Raw genomic sequence first — 23,882 nt, forward strand, 5'->3', positions numbered from 1 at the left:
GGGCCTCTACTCCCACCCCTCCCTGGCCCATCTTCACACAGTCTTGTCCTGGGAGCCCTGTAGGGAGCTCTCAGCTCTGTTCCTCTCCAGTCTCTCTATCCTTCAGAACCCCACTGTCCCCTTCAGACACCAGAGGCCCTCGGCAGGGGACTTCTGTCTGCATCTGACCCTGTGTTTGGCCTCCCTGCACGTGCCCTTCTGCTTCTCAATAAAGGCAGAATTTTGCTTGTAATTGTTTTAGGAATCATGACGTTGCTTTTCTCTTTTATTTGGAAACGTTTTAATTTTTAAGAGCAAATAATAGGCTGGGCGTGGTGACTCACACCTGAAATCTCAACACTTTGGGAGACCAAGACGGGTGGATCACTTGGGGTCAGGAGTTCGAGACCAGGCTGACCAACATGGTGAAACCCCCTGTCTACTAAAAAACACAAAAATTAGTAAGGTGGTGGTGCGCACCTGTAATCCCAGCTACTTGGGAGGCTGAGGAAGGAGAATCGCTTGAACCCAGGAGGCGAAGGTTGCAGTGAGCCAAGATTGCGCCACTGCACTCCAGCCTGGGTGACAGCGAGACTCCATGTAAAAAAAAAAAAAAAAAAAAAAAAACGAAAAAGCAAATACTATAATGGTATCCCCCCAAGCCAGACAGGCGGGTCTTGCAGACGGAGGCCTGGAGGCCCTGAGTGCCTGAGTGGGCTGCGCTTGGGGGCCAGGGGGACAGTGCATCTGGTCTCCGCGCTCCCGCCCCAGCCCTCGCTTGCACTGTCCTCCGCCCGGGCGTCCCCGCCGCAGCAGTCCTCAACCTCGCCCTCCCTCCCTAGGCCTCCTGCTCCACGACGTGACCATGGCCGGGCTGCAGGAGCTGCGATTCCCTGAGGAGAAGCCGCTGCTCCGGGGCCAGGACGCCACCGAGCTGGTGAGTTGGAGTCGCGCCTTTGAGGTCTTAGGGCCGAGCGCGCCACCTCGTGGCCAAGAGGGAGACCGCGCGCCTTCCCTGCAGCCGACCCTCCCCAGGGCCAGCCACCCCGAGAAGCCCTGTCCCTGCCTGTGGGGGGAGTTCCGGGAGGCCTGAGTGCCACCCAGACCCAGCCAGCCTCACGGTGGCTTCAGCCGTCTTTGAGGCTAAAGGCGCTACAGGAGAGTTATCTCCGCTTTAATGACGAGAAAACCGAGGCACAGAGAGGTGAACCCAGTTGGCCAAGATCACACTGCTAGTGGGGATTGAGGCCGTGTCAACCTGTTTCTGGACAGCCCAGGAGCCCCAAGTGCTGGCTTCAGCAGGGCACGCTGCTCCCCCGTCTGTGCGCTCTTTTTCTTATCTGCCTCCCAAGCCTCTGCGGCACCTGGGCAGGTCTAACCAACAGTGCCACCCGGGGCAGTGGGACACAGGCATCACAGGTTATGATTTTGTCCCAAAGACCCCTCCGTCAGGGGACAAAGCATTAGAGGCCAGAGTGACTTTCGTGCCACCCTTTTTTGTTGTGACAACACCCTGCCCACCTTCCCTTTCCCTCCCTCCCAGTGCTGTCATACTGGTGACTGTGACACAAACCACTTTGCAAAAAGTGTGGGTTCCCTGCTTGTTGGATTCTGAGGCATCAGGGCTGGGGTCCCTGCAAGTTACGCTGCCCTGACCCCTTCCTTTTACAGATGGGGAGGCCAGGAGCCCAGCCCCTCCAATCTTCAGGGCGCTGTCCTCTGCCCTGCCCTCCCTCCCCAGCCTCCCATCACAAGGAGGGGAGCCCAGGAGCTACTGAGCAGCCAGGATTGGAACTGTGCAGCCAGCCAGGGATCCAGGGATCCAACCACATGAGGTTGCAGTCCTGCCCCCAAGAAGAGTATAATATTATCTTCCAGACAGAACCTTGAGTTAACTGATAAGACCTGGCTTATCTGAGGGCAGCCGTCGGGGTGGGCTGGTGACTGTACATTTTTCAAGCCCTTTATTCTAAGTTTACTTGCTCCCTGGTCTAAGCCTCCATCAGCTGTTGCCCCAGGATGCTTGCAGAGCCTCCTTGCTGGTCTTTTTGCTTCTGCCTTTGCTCTGTACCCTTTTAAAATAAGCCATGAGTTGGGCATGGTGGCTCACCATAATCACTATAATCCCAGCACTTTGGGAGGCTGAGGTGGGGAGATCACCTGAGGTCAGGAGTTCGAGACCAGCCTGGTCAACATAGTGAAACCCTGTCTCTACTAAAAATACAAAAATTAGCCAGGCGTGGTGGTGGGCGCCTGTAATCCCAGCTACTCAGGAGGCTGAATCGCTTGAACCTGGGAGGTTCAACCCCAAGACTGCACCGCTGCACTCCAGCCTGGGCAACAGAGCAAGACTCTGTCTCAAAACATAAATAAATTAAAAATAAGCCATGTCACTTCTCAGCTTAACGAGCCATCTCAGTCAGACATGGGACCCAGGATGCAATCTGCACCAGCTCCCCCACCTGTCTCCCAAGCCTGTTCCCAGCTTACTTCTCTCTAGCCTCCTTGAACATGCCCATCATATTCCTAGTGTATCTGCTTGGGATACACTAGCCCAGAAATTTGTGGGGCTAGCTCCACTCCTTGTTTTATTCAGGCCTCTGCTCAAATGCTCCCTCCTCAGAGAGTCCCTCTCTAACCCCTGGGTCTAATATTGAAACCCCAACACGCTCTGGCCCTGGCCGTGTCACTTAGCCTGGTTGGTGTCTGCCCCGCCCCACAGGTTCCCAGGACAGAGATCTGTTCTGTTTTGCACCTCCAGGTCTCCCCAGTGCCTCACACAGCACACACCACTCTCAGTAAAAACATGGGCTGGGTGGAAGCCACAGATGGTGATACAGCTCAGAAGGAAGAAGTTTTTCAGAACTTTCTAAAAAGTCCCTCCCTACTCCCCACTCCTGCCTGTGTCTTTCTTTCTGTCTTTTCCTTCTTTCTTTCTTTTTTTTTCTTTTCTTCTGAAAGAGGGTCTCACTCTGTCACCCAGGCTGGAGTGCAGTAGTGCCATCATAGCCCACTGCAGCCTCAACTACCTGGGCTCAAGTGATCCTCCTGCCTCAGCCTCCCGAGTAGTGAGGATCTTAGGCATGTGCCACCACAACTGGCTAATTTTTCCATTTTGTAGAGATCAGTCTTGCTCTGTCGCCCAGACTGGTCTTGATAAGTGATCCTGGTAAGTGATCCTCCCACCTCAGCCTTCCTAAGTGCTGGGATTACAGGTCTGAGCCTCTGTGCCTGCCTACCAGCCTGTCTTTTGAGGCATGAAAGCAGAGTTCTCCTGTGAGGTTTTGATAGGGCAGATGGTGGCCCTTGGGGACCCCTGCATCCCATCGCAAGTGCTGAAGTGTGTGGGTTGCGGGACAGCCACACAGAAATGCTGCCTGCTGGTATGGGGTGTGCCTCTGTGGCCCAGCAGGTCCCCCCAGTACAATGGGGAGAGCTGAGGGCATCTTGGCCTGGTAACTTCCATGCCTGTCTCTTCCACTGCCCACCTCAGCTGGGAACCCTTCTCTGCCTAGCCTGGCCCAGCCCTCACCGCCCCTCCCTCCCTGACTCACTGGGCACACTCCTGCCTGCTCATGCCCTCTGGGCATCCTGGCCCTACTGCAGGTGGTGTCTCTCTCTATCTACCCATCACCAGGACCAGAGTTTGCCACTGTAACATCCTCACCTCTGCATGAGAGTCTCCTTTGCAGATCCTGTGGAGGCTTCTTCTCTCTTTCATGAGTCAGCAGAGGCCCCATGCTGTGGGCCTGGGCACATCTGCTTTTTCCAAAGGCACCTCAAAAGCCCCATTCCTGCCAGACATGTTGGCTCACGCCTGTAATCCCAGCACTTTGGGAGCCCAAGGTGGGCGGGTCACCTGAGATCCAGAGTTCAAGACCAGCCTGGCCAACATGGCGAAACCCCATCTCTACTAAAATTACAAAAATTAGCTGGACCTGGTGGCACACGCCTGTAATCCCAGCTATTCGGAGGCTGAGGCAGGAGAATCACTTGAACCTGGGAGGTGGAGGTTGCAGTGAGCCGAGATTACACCACTACACTCCAGCCTGGGCGACAGAGCGAGGCTGTGTCTCAAAAACAAAACAAAAAGCTGGCCGGGCATGGTGGCTCACACCTATAATCCCATATAATCCAGTATCGGAGGTGAGGCAGAACCGTTCAACCTGGAGGGAGGTTGCAGTGAGCCAGACTGCGATCACTCAGATGGGTCAAAAAAATAAATAAATAAAGCCCCACCCCACACCCGACACAGCCCATGCAGTCCTACCCCCTCTCTCTGCCTTTAAGAGCTAGTCTGGCTCTCTCAGGCTATGGCTCTCACAGACAGATTCTCGTTTTCCAGCTGCAGTGCTGAAAACATCCATCCTTTTAACTTTTTTTAATTTTATTTTTTTGAGACAGAGTTTTGCTTTTGTTGCCCAGGCTGGAGTGCAATGGCGTGATCTTGGCTCACCACAACCTCCACCTCCTGGATTCAAGTGATTCTCCTGCCTCAGCCTCCCAAGTAGCTGGGATTACAGGCATGTGCCACCACACCTGGCTAATTTTGTATTTTCAGTAGAGATGGAGTTTCTCCATGTTGGTCAGGCTGGCCTCAAACTCCCGACCTCAGGTGATTCACTCGCCTCAGCCTCCCAAAGTGCTGGGATTACAGGCGTGATCCACTGTGCCCGGCCCCATCCTTTTCACTTTTTATTTATTTTTTGTTTAGAGATAAGTCTGGCTCTGGCACCCAGGCTTGAGTACAGGGGTGTGACCATAACAGCCTCCTCCTTCTTCAAGGAGTCTAGAGAGGGCTCAAGCGATCCTCCTACTTCAGCCTCCTGAGTAGCTGGCACTACAAGCGTGCATCACCGTGCCTGGCTCATTTTTCTATTTTGTAGAGACGGGATCTTGCTATGTTGCCCAGGCTGGTCTCGAACTCCTGGCCTCAGGCATTTCTCCCACCTCAGCCTCCCAAGTAGCTGGGATTACAATCGTGAGCCACTTCACCTGGCACCCTGTTCACTTTTTAAATGTTCTGCAGTTTGCCAGGTGCAAATTCTTTCAGTCCAGTGGGAAGTGAGGATTTCCACACATTTACTCACAGCCTGCCCGCCCACCGCTGGAGCCTGGCTTTTGCCTTTGGAGACTCCAGTGCTTGGCTTGTCTGTGGGTCCCTCTGCACCTGTGTCCCCATCCTGCCTCCCACACACCACTCCTCTGCCTCCTTCAGCTGGGCCCGCGCTGCCACCTGTTCTCCTCCTTGTGCTCTCACCCTGTTCCCATGGGACTTCAGGGCCTCTGCACGGGCTTCTGTTCTTCCTGCATTTTCTTGGCTTTTGAGTCCTTCTCCTCCCACACCCTTCATCTCCTGGGGCCCCCAGACCCAGAGAGCATACAGCACACCCTGCCATTATCTGCTCCACCGTGTGTCTGTGTGTGTGTGTGTGTGTGTGTGTGTGTGTGTGTGTGTGTGTGACAGAGAGAGAGGATAGACAGAGTCTTGCCCTGTCACCCAGTCTGAGTGTAGTGCCACAATCTTAGCTCACTGCAGCCTGGACCTCCTGGGCTCAAGTGATCCTCCTGCCTCGGCCTTCCAAAGTGCTGGAATTACAGGTGTGAGTGACTACGCCCGGCCTTCTTTTTTGTTAGCTTTTGCTTGTAACAAAACTGTCTCCTCTGTCCTCTGAGATAATTGCCCTCTTAAGGTCCTGAGTATAGACACCTCCCCTTCCTTCTCCTCAGCCCCCTTGTGCAAGGTCTTTGAGTGAGAGATTCATCATCAGCCCCGGGCCCTTGTCCTCCCACTCCAGCCCCATCCCTTCCCTCCTCTCCTCCCCTCCTCCCTGCAGAGCCCCCACAGGCCTGGAATGAATCTGCAGAAGAAGCCTGAGTGGGTGCGGCCATTCTCTATGTGACAGTCGCAGGCAGCCCAAAGCCTGGCTTTCCCCTTTGGGCATGGGAACCCCCAGTGCCCTTTGATTTTTCTCTACCACCTGGCCTGCTGGAATGCAGGTGGCTGAACTCTTCCTTATTTTGGGAAAAATGACGAAAATACTGGTTTCATTCTTTTCCCTCCCACTCCTGTGATTTGGGGTCATTTTCCTCCTTGTACTTTCCTAGCTGACTGCTTCCCTCATCCTCCTGTGGCACCCTATTTCTCATGTGACTGTCTCAGTCATCCGTGGTTTTTTTCTGTTTGTTTGTTTTTGAGACAGAGTCTCACTCTATCACCCAAGCTGGAGTGCAGTAGTGCAGTCTCGACTCACTGTAACCTCTGCCTCCCAGGTTCAAGTGATTCTCCTGCCTCAGCCTCCTGAGCAGCTGGGATTACAGGCACATGCCACCACACTCAGCTAATTTTTGTATTTTTAGTAGAGACGCAGTTTTGACATGTTGGCCAGACTGGTCTTGAACTCCTGGCCTCAGGTGATCTGCCCACCTCAGCTTCCCAAAGTGCTGGGATTACAGGCATGAGCCACTGTGCCTGGCCAATCCATGTATTTATTCCTTAGGAGGATCTGTAGCAGGCACAGTCCAGTGCTGGAATACAAAGGGCAGAACGATGGGCAACACTGAGCTTCTCCTCTAATCCTCACAACACTGAGGCTCGGAGGCTGAGTGACCTGCCCAGGAGTTCACAGCCTTGCAGAGCGGGGCAGAGCGGTTTCTAGGCAGACGCAGGGGAAGGCAAGGCAGGACCTGTGAGTTCTCCTTTACCTGGACGTGTGCTGGTCCCTGATTAGTTTCCCTCGCCAGGCCCGAAAGTGGCCCGAGTCTGAGCTGGCCAGCTGCCTTGTCGTACAGACTGGGAGACAGGGACCCAGAGTGGGTGAGTCGCACAGCCAGAGCCAGGCCCCCGCAGAGTGTCTGTGGGCCCCTCAGCCTCAGGGAGAGCCTGGCAACTCAGACACGGGGTTCTAGCCCCCGCTCCTCCCCGGCCATCTGTGCAGCCTCGTAACCTGTGGGTGCATTTTGAGCCTCTCTCCCCTCATTGGTGAAGCCTGATTGTTCATCCAGATCTGTTTGTGTCTGGGGAGCCCCTTCCATGCCAGCTTCATACTGAGAGCACAGCCAGACTGAGAGCACAGCCAGACGTGGTCCCGCCCTCGTGGCGCCCACGGTCCGGTGGGCAGAACAGGCACTAGCCAGACTCAAACGGTTCACTGTGAAGTAAGCTCCAGTGATCTGAGGCACAAAGCGACCAGGTCTGGAGAGGTGGGAGCAGCTGCCACTGCACCTTTGTGTGGATTGCAAAAGGCCCCTCTTTCCTCCTCACTGCATGGGCCTCAGCTTCCCCATCCCTACAAGTGGGCATGTTAGTCACGCCCACCTCTCCCCTTCCCTCCCTTTCTTCCACCCTTGTGCCCTGATGGTCAGACCATGAAAAACATCTATGGGAGCAGAAGGGAAAAGTGACCAACAGCAAGGATTTGCAGCAGGAGATTCCAGCACTTTCTAGCCCTGTGACTCAGCCTCTCTGAGCCTCACCCTCGTGGCCTGTAAGATGGAATCCACACCTCCTTAATGAGGACACTCACAGGCTCCTCCACCAAGTACTTGGTAGCCAATGCCTGGCACTTCGGTGAGCCCTTGGTCACTTTTTTTAACATTGAGACAGACTGGTGGGCTGGGTGCAGTGTTTCATGCCTGTAATCCCAGAGCTTTAGGAGGCCAAGACAGGAGGATCATTTGAACCCAGGAGCCGGAGGATACAGTGAGCTGTGATTGCACCACTGCACTCCAGCCTGGGTGATAGAGTGAGACCCTGTCTCTAAAAAAAAAGAAAAAAGAAAAGAGAAAAGACAGACGGGGGGACAGAAATTGAGTCTGCTAAGGCCCCGTGGGCTCCCCAGACCAGCCAGGGCCTAACTTGCCACCCCCTCTGTTTGCCTTCCCCTAGGAGAGCTCCGATGCCTTCCTCTTGGCTGCAGACACAGACTGGAAGGTAGGTCAAGGCTCAGACCCCCAAGATGTGGGACTGACAGCTGGCAGCCCCTCCCCCCACCTCGCCAGGTCCCAGAGGAGGGTCATAGCCCTTCTGTGTGCCCCTAGCCTGTAGCAGTTGCCAGGACCACCCCCAGAGCTTATAGCGGCCCTGCCTGCCCCCTTCCTAACAGAGAGATGCTGGGGTGGAAGATGAACTGGCCCTGCTTCTGTGAGCAGCAGGGAAGAGACGGGGTCTCTAGGGGGAGTGAGGATGGAAAAGAGAGTGAGGGATGTTGTCATCTGAATCAGCATTTTCCTCCAATGAAAGGCAGGTTGACTCTAAAATAGCTCCTGTTTCCATGACAGCTGTTGCCAGGACAACCCTGTCCTCCTTAGTTGATGCCAGGTTCTCCGTGAAAACTGAAAGCGCCCTTTGTTTTTATTCCTCCGGGTGATGATGTTGCCCACTCGGCCAGTCATTTCTCCCCTCTGAGTCCCGCAGTGACCATTGATTTCCGGGTCTGGGAAAATGTCTGTCAGCAGACACAAGGGAACCCTGCTGGGTTCCGGGGCCCCACTGGCCACCCCAACATGCTGAACCAATAGCCCTGCTGGGTTCCGGGGCCCCACTGGCCATCCTGATGTGCTAAACCAATTCAGACCCTTCCTCCTGGTAAGGTGGAACCAGCCCCCGAGTCTCTGTCCTTGCCTGGGCCTGAGCTGGTTTTGGGTCAGCCTCCAAGCCCCGTGACAGCACCAGCCAAGTGGTCTGGATGCAGGGGTGACATGGAGGTGGGGCTGCCCATTGGCTCCTCCCCCAGTGGGAGCAACGCGAGGATCAGTGTGAGAATCTGGGCCTGTGTGCTGGTCCCTTGGTCACGCGCCACTTCAAGGACGAGAGGGGAGACTTCAGGGCAGCCAATGTACATGTGCTCAGATCCCCCGGGAATGCCATCTCCAAGCACAAAGGGCTCTGGAGCTGGGAGGAGAGGCTAGGGTTCCGGCAGTGGGGAGTGAATGGGAGCCCAGGAGGTGGGATGGGAGGAAAGTGGTTGGGAGCCAGCCCAGGCTGGTGGGAAGGGACAGCCGGAGATTAGGGCAGGCTCACCAGGGGATTTTCTTTGTCCTCCATGCTGCAAATGAGGATGAGCTATGCAGGCAAATGGGCCCTGGAGGAAGGGATTGGCCAAGTAAAATCCCAGAGCAGCCAGCCGGTGCCTCAACACACTGGTCCCACAGTGTGGGAGGCCGACGCCAACAGTGCTGATGCCAGTCCCAGCACACAGGCCCACGGTGTGGGGGACAGGCAGAGGGGAATCCTGGAGTCGTGGAGGAGACCCTGCCACACCTCTGGGTGCCCAACTGCTGCTGCGAAGCTGCCTCTGCCCACCGAGCCCTCTGAGCTGCAGCCCCGGAGTTGCGGGGCCCAGTGTGTGTGGGACCCCTGTTCTCAGGATCCTCTGCTTGGTAAAAGGCAGGTTGCATTAAAAGGCACCTTCCTATCCGCTCCTGTCACACCACATGGAGGCAGCATTTTTTTCGTTTTTTGTTTTAGAAAAGCAGCCACAAGAATGGATGGTTATTATCTGGGCCAAGGCATGGCAGGGATTTTATCTCCTGCTCACCATGGCAGGCGTTGTCACTGTCCCCTGCCTCCGTGGGGGCAGCCAGTGGGGGAGGTAGTGTAGCAGAGGGACTAACATGAGCTAGACAGACCTAGGTTCTGGCCCCACCACTTCCAAGCATGTGACCTCCAGCCCAAGTCACTCCACTTGTCTACCGCATTTTCACGGAGACAGGCAGCACGGACTTCCCGAGTGTTTCTAAGGCGATGGTGCCCACAGGCCCCTCATATGGACGCTCGGCTGATGGTGACAAGTGGCCACCAGAGTGTGGAGTTAGCACCAAACTGCCTGGGTGTGGTTCCTGGCTCTGTGCCCACTAGCTGTGTGACGTTAGGCAGGTTACCAAACCCCCCTGTGCCTTATTTGCCTCATTTGTAAAGAGGGTATTAAGAAAGAAAACGAGTGCTTGCCCCAGCAGCACATATACCAAAATTGGAATGATACAGAGAAGATGAGCGTGACCCCTGTGCAAGAATGACCCACATATTCATGAAGCCTTCCATACTTAAAAAATATTTTCCAAAAAGAGGATAAAGGCTGGGCGCGGTGACTCATACCTATAATCTCAGTACTTTGGAAGGTTGAGGCAGGTGGATCACTTGAGGTCAGGAGTTTGAGGCCAGCCTTGCCAATATGGTGAAACCCTGTCTCTACTAAAAATACAATAATTAGCCAGGCGTGGTGGCAGGCGCTTGTAGTCCCAGCTACTTGGGAGGCTGAGGCAGGAGAATGGCTTGAACCCGGGAGGCAGAGGTTGCAGTGGGCAGAGATTGCACCATTGCACTCCAGCCTGGGCAACAGAGCAAGACCATGTCTCCAAAAAAAGAAGCAGATAAAAAAAAGAGGGATAAAGAGAGATAATGGGTAAAGTATTCGAAGAAAGCCTGGCACATGGAGGACATTTGAACATAGTGTTTGCCACTTTTCATTCTGAGACCTCAGGCCCACCCAGAGTGCTGGGGTACTAGTAGCTGCTGCTGCTTACTAGCCAAGTGAGGAATTACCTAACCTCTCCATCTCTCAGTTTCCTCATCCCTTCTCATAGGTCCATGAGGATTATATGTATTATCCTTGCAACTGCCTGTGCAGTAGGCACTGCTGTTTCTCCCATTGACTGACTTCCCCAAGGTCACACAGCAAAGAAGTGGCAGAGCTATGAGTGGCACCAGGGTTTGGCTGACAAGACCTGAGCCTGCCTTGTCTGGCCACTATAATTGCACAACCGCCAGAAAAAGGGCCAACAATTTGGAGAGGCACACAGACTGCCTCATTTCTCCCCTGCCAGGGCCTGGGCAGGGGTGGGGTCAGATCTAGAGTGATTTGTGCAGTTTTTTCTGATTCTCACAGCAGCTTGGTGAGAAAGGCACACAGTACCTGCTTTACAATTAGAAGCCTGAGACACAGAGAGGTTAAAAAAAAATTTTTGCCCAAAGTCACCCGGCTGGTAGGGGGCCAGGAAGGACTTGTAAACCCAGGTCTGTGGGTTTGCAGACAGTGAGCTGAGCAGTCATGGAGGCTCTGGCTTGAAGTGGGCAGTGTCACAGGTCAGCTTGTCACCTGGGTCCAAAGGTGGGGAGAGGCCACTCAGGGGTCAGAGGTTGGAGTGGGCATAGGATTGGGTGGGACCTTGGGGGACGTGGGAGGGCTTTGTGGGCAGAGCAGAGGGCAGGGCTGTGCCTCAGTTTTCCAAGCCTCTTCCTGTGCCACAGTGGCTGCAGGAACGGGGAGCATGGCCAGGAGGTGACGGGCCAGGGGGACTCCCCATTCTACTTCCTGCTGCCCTGGGGAGCACAAGGCCTGTCAGTCTTCCCTAGGCCTCCAGAGTGAGAGGCGAGAGATGGAGTAGGTGCCCCCAGGCAGAGGACATGGCCAGCAATAGTGTACTTAGCAGGTGTCAACCAGGTCAGCAGGTACCCAGAGATGAGGAGATGACCACTTTCTCCAAGGGCAGCCGGTCAGCATGCAGGGCCATCAGCACAGGCTGGGGTGAGTGGCGTGTTCTTTCTTCAGCAAGACAGGGAGAGGAAGCCGGATAGGAGGCAGCTACTGATGTTGACATGCCCACCTCCTGTAGACCCACCCGGCCCTTGTCCCTGGAGGCAACCAGTTTGGGGCTTGGCTCTCGGGTATCTCGGGAGCAGGACACTAGGGCTATCTCAGGCTCTGTGCCCTCACCCCACCCCTGCCCAGGCCCTGGCAGGGGAGAAATGGGGCAGTCTGTGTGCCTCTCCAAACTGTTGGCCCCTTTTCTGGCGGTTGTGCAGTTATCGTGGCCAGACAAGGCAGGGTCAGGTCTTGCCAGCCAAACCCTGATGCCACTCATAGGTCTGCCACTTCTTTGCTGTGTGACCTTGGGCAAGTCAGTCAAACTCTCTGAGCCTCCATATATAAATGGGAGAAACAGCAGTGCCTACTGCACAGGCAGTTGCAACGATAATACATATAATCCTCATGGATTATATTTGGGAGCACAGGCACGCAGCAGCCCCCTTCTCTCTGTGGCTCCTGCTCTCCCAGCCTTGGGCCCCCCTCCTCTGCTTCCCTCTCTGGCCTATTTCCTCTCCTCTTGTGCACTTCTTGGCCTTTCTTCTCCTCTGCTCACTCCACCTGCAGGCCTCGGGCGAGCTCGCCACCCAGATCCTTGCTGCCCAGGAGAACAGGGTATAGAGCCTGAAATGGACCTAGTGTTCTGCTCCCCAGAGACCCGAGAGCCAAGCCCCAAACTGGTTGCCTCTGGGAACGAGGGCCGGGTGGGTCTACAGGAGGTGGGCATGTCAATGTCAGCAAGCTGCCTCCTAGCCCCGCTTCCTCTCCCTGGTGGCCTGGAGCCCCTGGCAGCAGGGTGAGGGTGGGGAGGGCAGAGCTGGTGTGCGCCTGACCATACCCCTGGCCTCCAAACTCCACTTTCACCATGTGGGGAAGCCCCCTGCATCTGTGTGGGCAAGGTGGGATTTTCATCCCTGGTGGGTGGAGAAGGAGCAGCCCCTTGAAACAGGGTGATAACCCAAGTTGCCCCAGAAAGCAGCAGCTCCTCAGGCCTCCTCAAAGTTAAGCGATGGAACATTCCTGATGGGGAGGCTGGATGTGGGGGTCTGGTCCCCAAGATGCTGGGCTTGGGGCCCTCTCAGGCCCTCCATAATCCCCAAGGTGTGGGTCAAGGGCTCTAGCTGTCTGGGCAGTGCCCATGCACCCTGCCCTGCCCTGCATTAGTGAGCTGTGCATATCCGTGACGACCCTGTGTGTACCTGACATGGGTGAGTCTGTACGTGTGGTCTCGGCTCTTGTATTCGGAGGATCCCGTGTGAGCTGCAGCTGTTGGCGTGTGCCTGTGTGCTGGGGGCGGATGCAGGAGCTGGGGACCATCAAGGATGATGTGTGGCCGGTGTGGGAGGAGCAGTGACAGGGCTGGGGCAAGGAGGACTTCAGAAGCCAATTGGAGCCAGGCTTGTCTCCCAGCAGCCAATCTGGGAGCCGGGCCTCCGGGTAGACGAGTGGCTGCTCAGAAATCCTGCGGGGAGGAGGGGCTAGCTAGGCTGGGCCAGGATCCCTGTATAAATGGCCCAGGAACTGTGCCCCATCACAGAGCCGATCATCTCCCACTCGAGCTGCCCCCGCCCTCTGGACCCGAGTGACTCAGGCCTTTGTTTGTCCTTCCTGGTAGAGGCGGGTTCCCTCCCTCGGCAAGATGCCGGAGTGCTGGGATGGGGTGAGTGAGGGCGCTGCGGGCAGCGAGGTGGGCCGGGAGGATGGTGCATCCTTATGACCCACCGCAGGGAGAAAGTGCCCCCCTCAGCCCACATCTGGTGGCAGCCCTGCCTTCAGTAGCCTTACCCTGGGCTCACTGAGACGGCCAGAGGGCTCCAGGCTCACTGGTGATCCTGTTTGCAGGAGTGGCTGGGGGCAGCTGCTAGTCAGAGCCCATAGCAGAGGCTGGGGGGAGCGTGTGGTTAGGGGGTGGGTGACATATCTGCAGGAAATGGAACGTGGAAGGCACTGTCTGACCTGGCTGCGTTGTTCGTGTGGACCCGGGCGCCAGTGCCTGCACGTCCCTCTGATGTGTTCTTGGATGGTGTCTGCCTTGGTGGTGCCTGGAGCCATCAGGCCAGGGGGCGGGGGTGTCCTTGGTGAGCCCCGGAGACTGTGCCCAGTGTGCGTGCGGGGTCTGTGCGTGCAGGGGCTGCCGTCCCAGTGGGCGGCCGTCTAGCTTGTTTGGATGGCTGCGCCAGTTTGATGGGAAGGACAGGCAGCCTCTTCCTTAGGAGCTGCCTCACAGTTCCCAGGGCTCTGCTGCGCCAGCCGGGCAGAGGCGAGGAGGTCTAGGCCACACAGGAATGACAGCCTTCAGGCAGGGGTCCCTGCTGGGGAGGAACGAGGAGGGGTTGCCTGCCTGCCTGCCTTATTTTGTAGGTGGGGGAAGGCAACGCTGGAGCCGTGAAGCTGGCAGGGCTAGGGGACCCCAGGTGGAGCCCAGGGCACCTCCTCTCGCCGGGGCATCAGGTACCCTGGCCCCATTCTTCCTCAGGAGGGAGAGGCAGGGGCAGACTCACCCCCACCCCCGGGTCCCACACGCCTTCCCTGCCGGTTCCGCAGACCATAGGTCACCCTGCACGCACGGAGGCGACGACGTCAGCACCTGCCCGCCCATGCAGACCCTGTCCCCTGAATTAATGCGGCTGACAGGCCGAACCACAGCACCACCACCACCAACTCCCACACCGGCGCAAAGCCCGGCTCAAAGCACCCCCCCCCCCCCCCGCAGTGCTCAAGGTCACAGGCGAGGGGAGACGGACCGATCGAGAGGAGCCGCCACAGCCCCCTCCCCTGCTGCCGCAGTGCTTCCCGCCTGCGCCCACCTGGAGGCGGGGCCGGCTCTGACGTCACCCAGAGCCAATGGGAGTGCTCGGCCCTGAGGGTTGGGGGCCTCAGAGTGCACCGCGCTGTGGCCCTTGTGTGGCTGCCCTTGCGCAGCACTCCAAGGGCCGGGGATGTTTGGCTTCGATCAGGCTGAACTGAGTCCTGAGCTCTCCGCAGAGGGTCAGAGAAGGCGTTAGGGAGGTTGGCAGCAGGGTTCAGCGAAGGTCACTGGGCTTCATAGGACAGGTAGCCAGGTGACGCCCAGGCCCAGCCCCAGCCCTTCCCATCCTGGGAGATGAGCCCTAGTAGAGCCTGATCACGTCACCTCAGGGGTATGAGGACAAGGGCGGCCACACCAGGGCTGGGAGAAGACAGTCCGGGCCTGCTCAGCAGCAGAGAGCAGACACCCCTCACACCCCTCACGCCGACCCGCACGCTGCGGGTCTGGGTTTGGAAGATACCGCCCTGGGCTCTTGACGTCTGACCCCAGGAGGATAACTGTCCTTTATGTAGCAGGAGGCGCATTGCAGCTCTTTTGCAGCCCCACCCTCCAGAGCTGAGAGAACTCACATGTGGCTGTGAAGGGGCTGCCTGGTCAGGAGCTCCCTCGGGTGGAAGCTGATCTGTGAACATGCAGCCTTCAGTGTACCGCCCTGGCCCGAGACTGGCACCTGGCAGGGCCCGCCCTCCCTACTCTGGGATTGACCTTGGGCAAGTCATTCCCCTTTCCCAGCCTCAATTTCCTCCTCTATGGCTTGGGTCTATGTGGGAAGTAAATGAGAAATATGTGGGTCAGTGGTCAGTGACTGGGAAGCGTTCCTGGATTTGATGGGCCCCAAGAAAGGATAGGCCTGGGGTGGGAGGGGCTGTGTGGTCTGTCCCCTCTCAGCCCTGGTGTGGCCTCCTCATCCCCTAGGTGGTGCAATCAGCTGCATGGCTCACCCTAAGGCTCATTACCTGGGCCCTCCTGGAGGACAACAGGGAAATAAACAGGGCCTGCAAGTCAAACAGTGTTCTCCAGGGTAGAGCCTTTGGCCACCAGGTTGGTGCCAGCTTGTCACTCCACGCTGGAAACACAGGCCTGGACAGTGGTCCTCTGAGACCAGACCCACTAATGCTGGCCCCTGAGCAGCTGTCTTCTGCTGTCTAAATCTCCTTTCCCATTTGGAGGCAGGAACTCAGGTTCTTTTTAACCAAAGTGTCCTCACCTGCAAAACAGGGACTAGGGTTCCTGTCTCTTGGGTAACATGCAGGAAGCCTGGCACACAGTAGGTTCTCAGTCACTTGATGTTTCTTGCATGTCCTTGACCCCAGCCCTACCTCCAATTCACTGGGCCACTCGTGGTTCCCAGGGCTCACGATGATGCAGAGGATCGGTTTATTCAGCTCAGACGGCCCCTCTTGAAGTTTGCCCATCCGAGTGGCTAAGAATACCCAGTTTGCAAAGGGACCAGCGAGGAGGGCATTCCCCCAAGGCTCAGGGATGCCCTAGCATAATAGCCCCCTTTCCGGGGCTTTCTCCAAGTGCTAAATGCTCCACAAACATTGGCTTGTCTAGTTCTCGCAAAGTCCCTGTGAGATGGTTTTGGATGGAGAGGCTGAGGCACAGCAGGGAAGTAACGTGACGTGCTCAGAGTCACAAGTAAGGGGTAGAACCAGGTCTTCCTGAGGAAGTAATGACCTTGAGCAGCAAAACCAAAGGTGTGAACTCGAGGATCCCAGAGCAGGCTCTGCAGAAGGCCTCTAGAGGGGATGGGGATGGGGGTCTGACCCGGGCCTGCCTGAAGGGAGCCCTTGGGGATGCTGGGCTCACACAGAAGGGCGTTCAAGGTGGAAAGAACCACATGCACAAGAGCCTTAGAGTGGGAGCCAGGGGCAGTGCGGGGGTCGGGGCTAGGCTTGGCTGGCACGGGGTGTTTTCTGAGGATTCCAGGCAGGACCACTGAGGCAGTTCCCCTGCAGCAGCAGGAAGTGCCTGAGAGTTCTGAGTGTGAGGGACTTGGGCTGGGGAGGCAGAGCTGTCCAGGAGGGGCTGCTGCAAGATGGAGAAAAACAGCCTCCCTTGACCCTCAAGGGCCGAGGACAGTGGCAGCACAAACCGCTGGCTGGTTTGCAGAGAGGACCAGACCTTCCCCATGCAGATCAGTTCACGTTGTCTCTGTACTGAACAGCCCTGAGAAGGGGTGTTCCATCCATTCAGTCCTCTCTGGGGCTTCTTGGGGCGATGAGAACAGGATGCCCCAAGTAGGGGCTCTACCACAGGCCTAACAGGCACCAGGCTGCGTCACCTCATTCCCCAGAGGAGCCAAGAGCAGAGGCTGCCCAGAGTGTCCAGCACGGTCTCTCCCCTTCAGGAACATGACATCGAGACACCCTACGGCCTCCTGCACGTAGTGATCCGGGGCTCCCCCAAGGGGAACCGCCCAGCCATCCTCACCTACCATGATGTGGGCCTCAACCGTAAGTGCAGCCCAGCCTCAGTCAGCCCTCCTCTGCCTCCAATCAGCCAGAGCAGTGAGGCCCCCCACCCTCCCCACAGGGCCCTGTCAACCCCACTCACACTTAGCTCTGTTGTGTTCACCCTCCGGGCCTCCATTTCCCCAATGGACCCGAGGCTGACACTTCTGCCTTACTTGCCCTCTGGGGGCCTGGCCTTCCTTCCAGTCCCCCGGCCCCTCTGCTCAGCCATAGTGGAGGTGTGTCTTTGCAGACAAACTATGCTTCAACACCTTCTTCAACTTCGAGGATATGCAGGAGATCACCAAGCACTTTGTGGTGTGTCACGTGGATGCCCCTGGACAACAGGTGGGGGCGTCGCAGTTTCCTCAGGGGTAGGTACCCCGAGCCCCCTCCGCCTGTCTCCAGCTCTGCACCCCAGGCCATACCTGGGCCCTGACCTCCTGCTCTGCCTGCAGGTACCAGTTCCCCTCCATGGAGCAGCTGGCTGCCATGCTCCCCAGCGTGGTGCAGCATTTCGGGTGAGTCCCCACACAGCCCCTGCCCCTGTGCTAGGGCCTAGGGGTGCCTATCCCAACTGCAGAGCCACCTGGCTCTAGCTGAGGGCTTCAGGCTGTGGGCAGGGCCTGCTCTGGATGACATGTATGGGAAATGGCACCCCTAGCCCTAGAGTGACCAGCCTGCTCTGCACCAGGTTCAAGTATGTGATTGGCATCGGAGTGGGCGCCGGAGCCTATGTGCTGGCCAAGTTTGCAGTGAGTCTCCCCATGCCCCCATTACCCCAAACACCAAGGCAAACCAGGGATCTCCCAGTGGTGGGGACTGGGGGGAACCCTTCAGCCTTGAGGAACTGTCCCTGCTCTTGCTTCTCCTCCTCCCACCTCCTCTTTATGTGGAAAACCTCTTTTTTCCTCCAGGGAAATTAACTTTTTAAAAAAAGAGGTTCCTTTCTCCAGATAGTTTTCTTGAGACTACAGACTATAACTTGCTTAAACTATTATCCAAAGCCAGAATTTCTAGTAGCAACAAACTATACAACTAACTGCTCTAGCCACTAAATAAGGATCATCCTTCACTAATTGCCATGGTATTTCAACATGAATAACTTTTTTTAGCAAAAAATTGTATTATGGTTGGGAGGTTTAAAGAAGGCACATTTCAAAAACATCATTGTCGGTGGCTCACACCTGTAATCCCAGCACTTTGGGAGGCCAAGATGGGCGGATCACGAGGTCAGGAGATTGAGACCATCCTGGCTAACATGGTGAAACCCCGTCTCTACTAAAAATACAAAAAATTAGCCAGGCATGGTGGCGGGCGCCTGTAGTCCCAGGTACTTGGGAGACTGAGGCAGGAGAATGGCGTGAACCCGTGAGGCAGAGCTTGCAGTGAGCTGAGATTGCGCCACTGCACTCCAGCCTGGGCGACAGAGCGAGACTCTGTCTCAAAAAAAAAAAAAAATCATTGTTGGGTAGGAATTCACAAGCTTTTCATCTCTAAAAACAAGCAAAAAACTAATTTTTCATGATCGAAGACATTTACTACTTCAAAAGAAATGACCAAGAATTTTCAACTCCAGTTGCAATGTCAGCACTTAATCATTTTGTTAACTGGAGGCCATTCCCTGCCACCCTAGACAAGCTTGATGTGGCTACGCTGTTTTTCTTTAAACACGGTCTAACAGTTGAAAATACCTCTTCTGCAATGCCTAAGACAAAACAGACTTTGAAAAGGTTGATTTTTTCTTAATTTATATCATGAGGGCTTCATTTTCTTTTTTCTTTTTTTTTTTCTTTTTTGAGATGGAGTCTTGCCCTGTTGTCCAGGCTGGAGTGCAGTGGCATGATCTCGGCTCACTGCAACCTCCGCCTCCCTGTTTCAAGCAATTCTCCTGCCTCAGGCTCCTGAGTAGCTGGGACTACAGGTGCATGCCACCACGCTTGGCTAACTTTTGTATTTTTAGTACAGACAGGGTTTCACCATGTTGGCTAGGCTGGTCTTGTATGCCTGACCTCAGGTGATCGGCCCGCCTTGGCCTCCCAAAGTGCTGGGATTACAGGCATGAGCCACAGCGCCTGGCCAGGGCTTCATTTTCTATAAAAGCAAAAAAACAACATGCTTAAGATTTTAAGATGTTCCTCAATTTTGCAATAGCCCCATCTTCAAAAATATATTAAGAGCTGATTCTGTTGAAAGAGCATGTGTGTGTGTATGAAGGGGTGGAAACAATGATAGAGATTCTAAATAAATCCAAGAACTGTGAAGGGTTGGGTGAGAGGAGGACAGGCAGGGGCATCTGGACATGGGTGTGCATGCACGGACCCGGCTGTAGCCGGGTGGCTCATCAGCAGCACCTTGAAGACTTTACAGAGCGTTTCTGCCGTCTGCACCCCTCCTGGCCCCGCCCAGCCCTGTTTCCCCTCTTATGGCAGCTCATCTTCCCCGACCTGGTGGAGGGGCTGGTGCTGGTGAACATCGACCCCAATGGCAAAGGCTGGATAGACTGGGCTGCCACCAAGGTGTGTATGGTGACCGGAGGTGGGGTGGGTGTACCTAGGGTGGGGTGAGGGGCAGCACTCACGCTGGCACCCTGCTCCCTGCAGCTCTCCGGCCTAACTAGCACTTTACCCGACACGGTGCTCTCCCACCTCTTCAGCCAGGTAAGGGGGCAGGGAGTTCTGCAGATCTGGGGCGATCTGGGATTTGCCTCTCCCGGCTGGCTTGGTAGGAGGCAGACGGGTGTATTTGGCATCTGACCTGGCTCACTCCAGATGCTGAGGCATCTGAAAGACAGACATCCCCTCCCAAGGCCCCACCTCCTACCTGGCCACACCGTCTCCCCTGCCTGCTGAGTGGGGCAAGGGCCACTCTGGCAGTGACATCTGCCGGCCCCCTCTAAGCCTGCGTCCCTCTGTCTGCGCCTCTGCACGCCCCCATCCATCCCCGTGGGTCTAGGAGGAGCTGGTGAACAACACAGAGTTGGTGCAGAGCTACCGGCAGCAGATTGGGAATGTGGTGAACCAGGCCAACCTGCAGCTCTTCTGGAACATGTACAACAGGTGCGGGTGGGATCAGCAGCCCTGGGACCCAGCACACCCCAGTGGGGTCCCTTGCACACTGCCCCGAGGGAGGCAGGCAGGCAACACCCTTGCCCTGGTTTGTAGATGGGCACGATATTGGGCCTCAAAGGAGGTCATTTCCTGCACAAGGTCACACCTTGTGAGGGGCAGAGGGGAACAGGGTTTCAGACTCCGGGCCTTGGGCTCTTCCACTTTTCCTCCTCCCGTGGGGGCTTCCTGCGTGGGAGTGTTGGGGGTGTTAGTGACATCCCTGACTCCAGTAACCCAGCCTTGATGTTGACGTCTGCAAAATGAGGAAGAGGTCAGATGAGCCTGTGGTTTGCAAACTGCTCCTTGGAGCCCCCTTTAGGGGCTGCCCTGCCCTGCAGGAAGGTGGCCAGGCCCCCTCACTCACCTGCCCCCCTCATTCTGCTGCAAATATTAAGCACCTGCTGTGTCCATGGTGCTAGGAAAACAATAGAGAATAGACAGACCCAGGGCCTGCCATCCTATATGGTCCAGGAGACAGGCCAGTAGCAGAAACTCCCACAGCACAGGTGGCAGTGCGCATGGCTCTGAGGGGGATAGACAGCAAAATCTGAGAGCCCACCTGGTATGTGCTAGGGAGTCCAAAAAGCCGTGCATAGAGAGCCTCCAGTTCATTTATGCAGAGTAGGTCCACGCCTCCCTGCTTTACCAGTTGGCAGTGTTGGGCTTGGGATGCCCCTTATCCTGTCCTGGGGTGCCCACCTCTGCCTCTGCCCCACAGCCGCAGAGACCTGGACATTAACCGGCCTGGAACGGTGCCCAATGCCAAGACGCTCCGGTGAGTGGCCCCTGGCCCTCTGGCCTGCCCCGGCCTTTGCCCCCATGACCCAGCCAGACAGCCCTTTTCCTCTGTATCTGCAGCTGCCCCGTGATGCTGGTGGTTGGGGATAATGCACCCGCTGAGGACGGGGTGGTGAGTGAGGGGCTGTGGGCTCACTGGGGGTGGGAGGTAGGGGTGAGGGGCTCACTGGCCCCTGCCCAGCCGAGGCAATTCTTGATCCAGCCCAGGGGAGTCTCTAGGGCCAGCAGTGGACGGTGGGCTTCTTGTCCACTTTCCCACAGTCTTGCCAAGCCTCACATCTGGCATAGCCCCCATCCTTCTGGCCAGGGAGGCCTAGAAGTGGGGAGAGCTGGGGCCAGGGCTGGGCCATCAGAAGGTCCCCTCTTCCCTCCCCAGCAGCACAGCCCCAACTTGGTCCCTACCCACCTCAGGCCCAGGGCCTACGATCTTTTTTCTAAAATGTGATCAAGTCATTATAAATCATTAACACATACAGCAGCACAGTCTCCCTTTCCCAGTCACCTGCAGCTGTTATGTTTGGGGGCCATGTGTCACCTCGCCTGCTGGAACTCTGGGAGCAGGTGGCCTGGGGCTGGGATGCCCCATCAGCACAGAGCTGCTGAGAAGCTGCAGGGTCCAGAAGTGCCCAGAGCAGCCCCGTGCGCCCTGAAAATACCAGGCTTTCCCATGCCCATCGGGAGGTCCTGGAAGAGTGGCATGGTGGGCTGTGCCAGCCCCCTCCACCCAGTCTCTCTCAGACCCTGGCACCCCTCACCTCACTGACGAGGGCACCGGGGCTTTCCCAGGCCAGTCCCACCACGGCAGCCCAGCCCTTGCCTGACTCCCACTCCTAGCAGTTGTGAGTGGGCTCCAAGGGTCCCAGGCCCTTTAGTGGGGCTGTTAAACTGGTCTCCAACAACGTGGGGGAGCCCTAGGAGAAGAAAGCCTGGGAAGAGCAGCCCATCACAGGTGCTAGGCCTCCCTCTGCCTCCCTGCACCCCCTCTCCTCCCCGAGCTTGGGGCATCGAACCTGCCTTAGCAATGGGGGTGGGGAAGGGCAGGGGCTGTTGCTGAAGCTGGCTCCGTGTCCCCAGGTGGAGTGCAACTCCAAACTGGACCCGACCACCACGACCTTCCTGAAGGTGAGGCTTCCCCAGCCCTGGGCCAGCTTCCCTAGCAGGGGCCCAACCTCAGCGAGGGGTTTTCCTGGGGTCCCAGCCAGGGGGGAGCTTGTCCTGGAGTGAGGGCCCTGCTCAGATCACCCCACTCTCCCTTGCAGATGGCAGACTCTGGAGGGCTGCCCCAGGTCACACAGGTGAGACTTTTGGCCCTCCTGCCCTCACATCTATGGGGAGGGGGAAGCCTCTACCCTCCCTGCTAATCCTAGGCAGCCAATGAAAGCATGTGCTTGTCCTGCCCTCTGCAGCCAGGGAAGCTGACCGAAGCCTTCAAATACTTCCTGCAAGGCATGGGCTATAGTGAGTACATTTCCACCCCACCCCACACCACCTAGAGACTGGTGGGCAGGCAGTGCTGGGGTGTGTGTGTGGGGGGGGGGGGGTTCCTGTTTGCAGGGCTGGCACCTGGTGTCAGGTGGTACTGGGGAGCCCATAAGCATAGGAGTTTTGTGGGCCCCGGATGCTGGGCCCCACAGATGCCACCTGAGTTGCAAGTTGGGCATCCCAGGCTGTGCCCAGCTCCCCTTTGCCCTTAGGGAGGACTTGGCGCACTGTTCTGATGGCAGTGCTGGGCCTACTGGGGGAAGGGACTCTTCCCTCTGTGCTGGGGGTCCAGGGCCAGGGGCCGCGTCCTGCCAGGGAAGCCTGTCTGGGGGTAAGGCACACTCCCCTCACCCGCCCTGGGGCTTGGGGTCAGAGCTGGGCCTACGGTACCTGAGAAGGCCTTTTGAAACAACTCGTGGCTGCACCCAGGGGCATCATAGGAGTGGGCTTGGAGTCTGGGGCCAGGGAAGGCAATTGGGGCCACCTGGCATTCAGAGAGCTGAAAGCAGCTGAACCTGGGTTGGCAGATCTGAAAATCTGGGTCTGGGGTGGAACCAGGTACACACACACAGACACACACACACACACACCACACCCCTTGTGTGTCTCCTTGACTTCCCCCTTCCCTCCAAGACATACCTGTTCCTCCAGCTCCCCACTGCCAGGAGCCAAACTTCCTCTTCTGAGTTTGTTTTTTGTTCCCCTCCAGACTTCAGCCTCTGGAGCTGGTATCTCCAGGGCAAACAGGAGGGCTGCCTGTTGGAAGGCTGGGGAGGACACCCAGGAATAGAATGCTCTCTGGAGCAGGGCAGAGCCCTGGTGCCCACAGGGAGGCTCTGCAGGAGCACAGAGTCTGGGATCAGGGCACAGCAAGCATTTGCGAGGTGAACGGAAGAACGTTGTCAGGCGCTGAGACGCATTCTCAGGGTCCTAGGGAGAAACTCCACCAGACAGCCCCAAGCTGGGAGGGGCACAGAGGGGGCAGGCCTCCCCCATTCTGTATGCAGGAGACTGAGGGCCAGCAGAATGGTGAGGGGATAAGCACCCCACCTGTCAGGGCTTCCTTGGGCCAGAGATCCTTCTGGGGGCCACTGCTGGGTGGGCAGGCAGGAGTGGGCTTCCAGAGCTTCTGGCCCTGCCCCCAGCCTCTCTGTGCCTGTCCTTTGTCCCATCTCTCTGGCTCATCTCAATGCCCTTGCCTCGGCGGACCACGCTCTTCACTGTGTTGTGTCTCCCCCACCCCCGCCCCCTCTCCGGCTCTGTCTTCTCTCTTAGTTGCGTACTTGAAGGACCGAAGGCTGAGTGGAGGAGCAGGTAGCCCCACAGCCCTTCCCCTGATGCATGGACGCCCAGCCTCCTCCTCCCCCGCTCCTTCCTCTGCGCAGTGCTGCAGCCAGGCCGCATCTTGCTGTGGTTTGGAACCTTCTTGTGTCCTGTTCAACTCAGAAACCCCACAGATTCTTGCTTTTCTGCAGACTTGGCCTCTAGGTTGGCTGGGTTGCAGAGCAGTCTTGCTTCTAGGTTGTCATGAGCTGCGTGGCTTCCAGAGCTCTGGGGATAGGAAACAGACCCTCCTTACAGGTAGAGCCCAGGCCTGGCCCTGCCTGAGCCACAGAGGTGGCCAGGAGTGTTCAGGAGGGTAGAGTTTGCTGCCCGCAAGTCT

The 23,882-nt window shown here is 56.9% G+C and overlaps 1 protein-coding gene and 1 non-coding gene across 17 annotated transcripts in view; both read left to right on the forward strand.

The window, feature by feature from the left end:
• Positions 1-23,882, forward strand: part of NDRG4 (NDRG family member 4) — a 49,734-nt gene that overhangs the window by 23,471 nt on the left and 2,381 nt on the right. For 3 of the 16 annotated variants that reach the window (XM_032157509.2, XM_032157507.2, XM_058441056.1), the window contains exons 2-17: positions 822-916; positions 7,868-7,912; positions 13,926-14,015; positions 16,727-16,832; positions 17,083-17,203; positions 17,288-17,350; positions 17,524-17,584; positions 19,262-19,348; positions 19,433-19,489; positions 19,785-19,888; positions 20,658-20,714; positions 20,798-20,849; positions 21,812-21,859; positions 21,997-22,032; positions 22,144-22,195; positions 23,495-23,533. In XM_032157509.2, the coding sequence (XP_032013400.1) occupies positions 845-916; positions 7,868-7,912; positions 13,926-14,015; positions 16,727-16,832; positions 17,083-17,203; positions 17,288-17,350; positions 17,524-17,584; positions 19,262-19,348; positions 19,433-19,489; positions 19,785-19,888; positions 20,658-20,714; positions 20,798-20,849; positions 21,812-21,859; positions 21,997-22,032; positions 22,144-22,195; positions 23,495-23,533 (1,090 nt within the window). In that variant the 5' untranslated portion in view covers positions 822-844. Of the gene's footprint in view, positions 1-821; positions 917-7,867; positions 7,913-13,075; positions 13,225-13,925; positions 14,016-16,726; positions 16,833-17,082; positions 17,204-17,287; positions 17,351-17,523; positions 17,585-19,261; positions 19,349-19,432; positions 19,490-19,784; positions 19,889-20,657; positions 20,715-20,797; positions 20,850-21,811; positions 21,860-21,996; positions 22,033-22,143; positions 22,196-22,928; positions 23,534-23,882 lie in introns of those variants that run through there. The other 13 variants (XM_032755969.2, XM_032157508.2, XM_032157513.3 and 10 more) reach the window with 9 other exon arrangements.
• LOC116472015 (U6 spliceosomal RNA) lies at positions 9,921-10,027 on the forward strand. Its single transcript, XR_004248940.1, has one exon. It is a non-coding gene; the product is annotated as a U6 spliceosomal RNA (small nuclear RNA).

Source organism: Hylobates moloch, unplaced genomic scaffold, assembly GCF_009828535.3.
Source record: "Hylobates moloch isolate HMO894 unplaced genomic scaffold, HMol_V3 SCAFFOLD_6, whole genome shotgun sequence".
Taxonomy (NCBI): Eukaryota; Metazoa; Chordata; class Mammalia; order Primates; family Hylobatidae; genus Hylobates; species Hylobates moloch.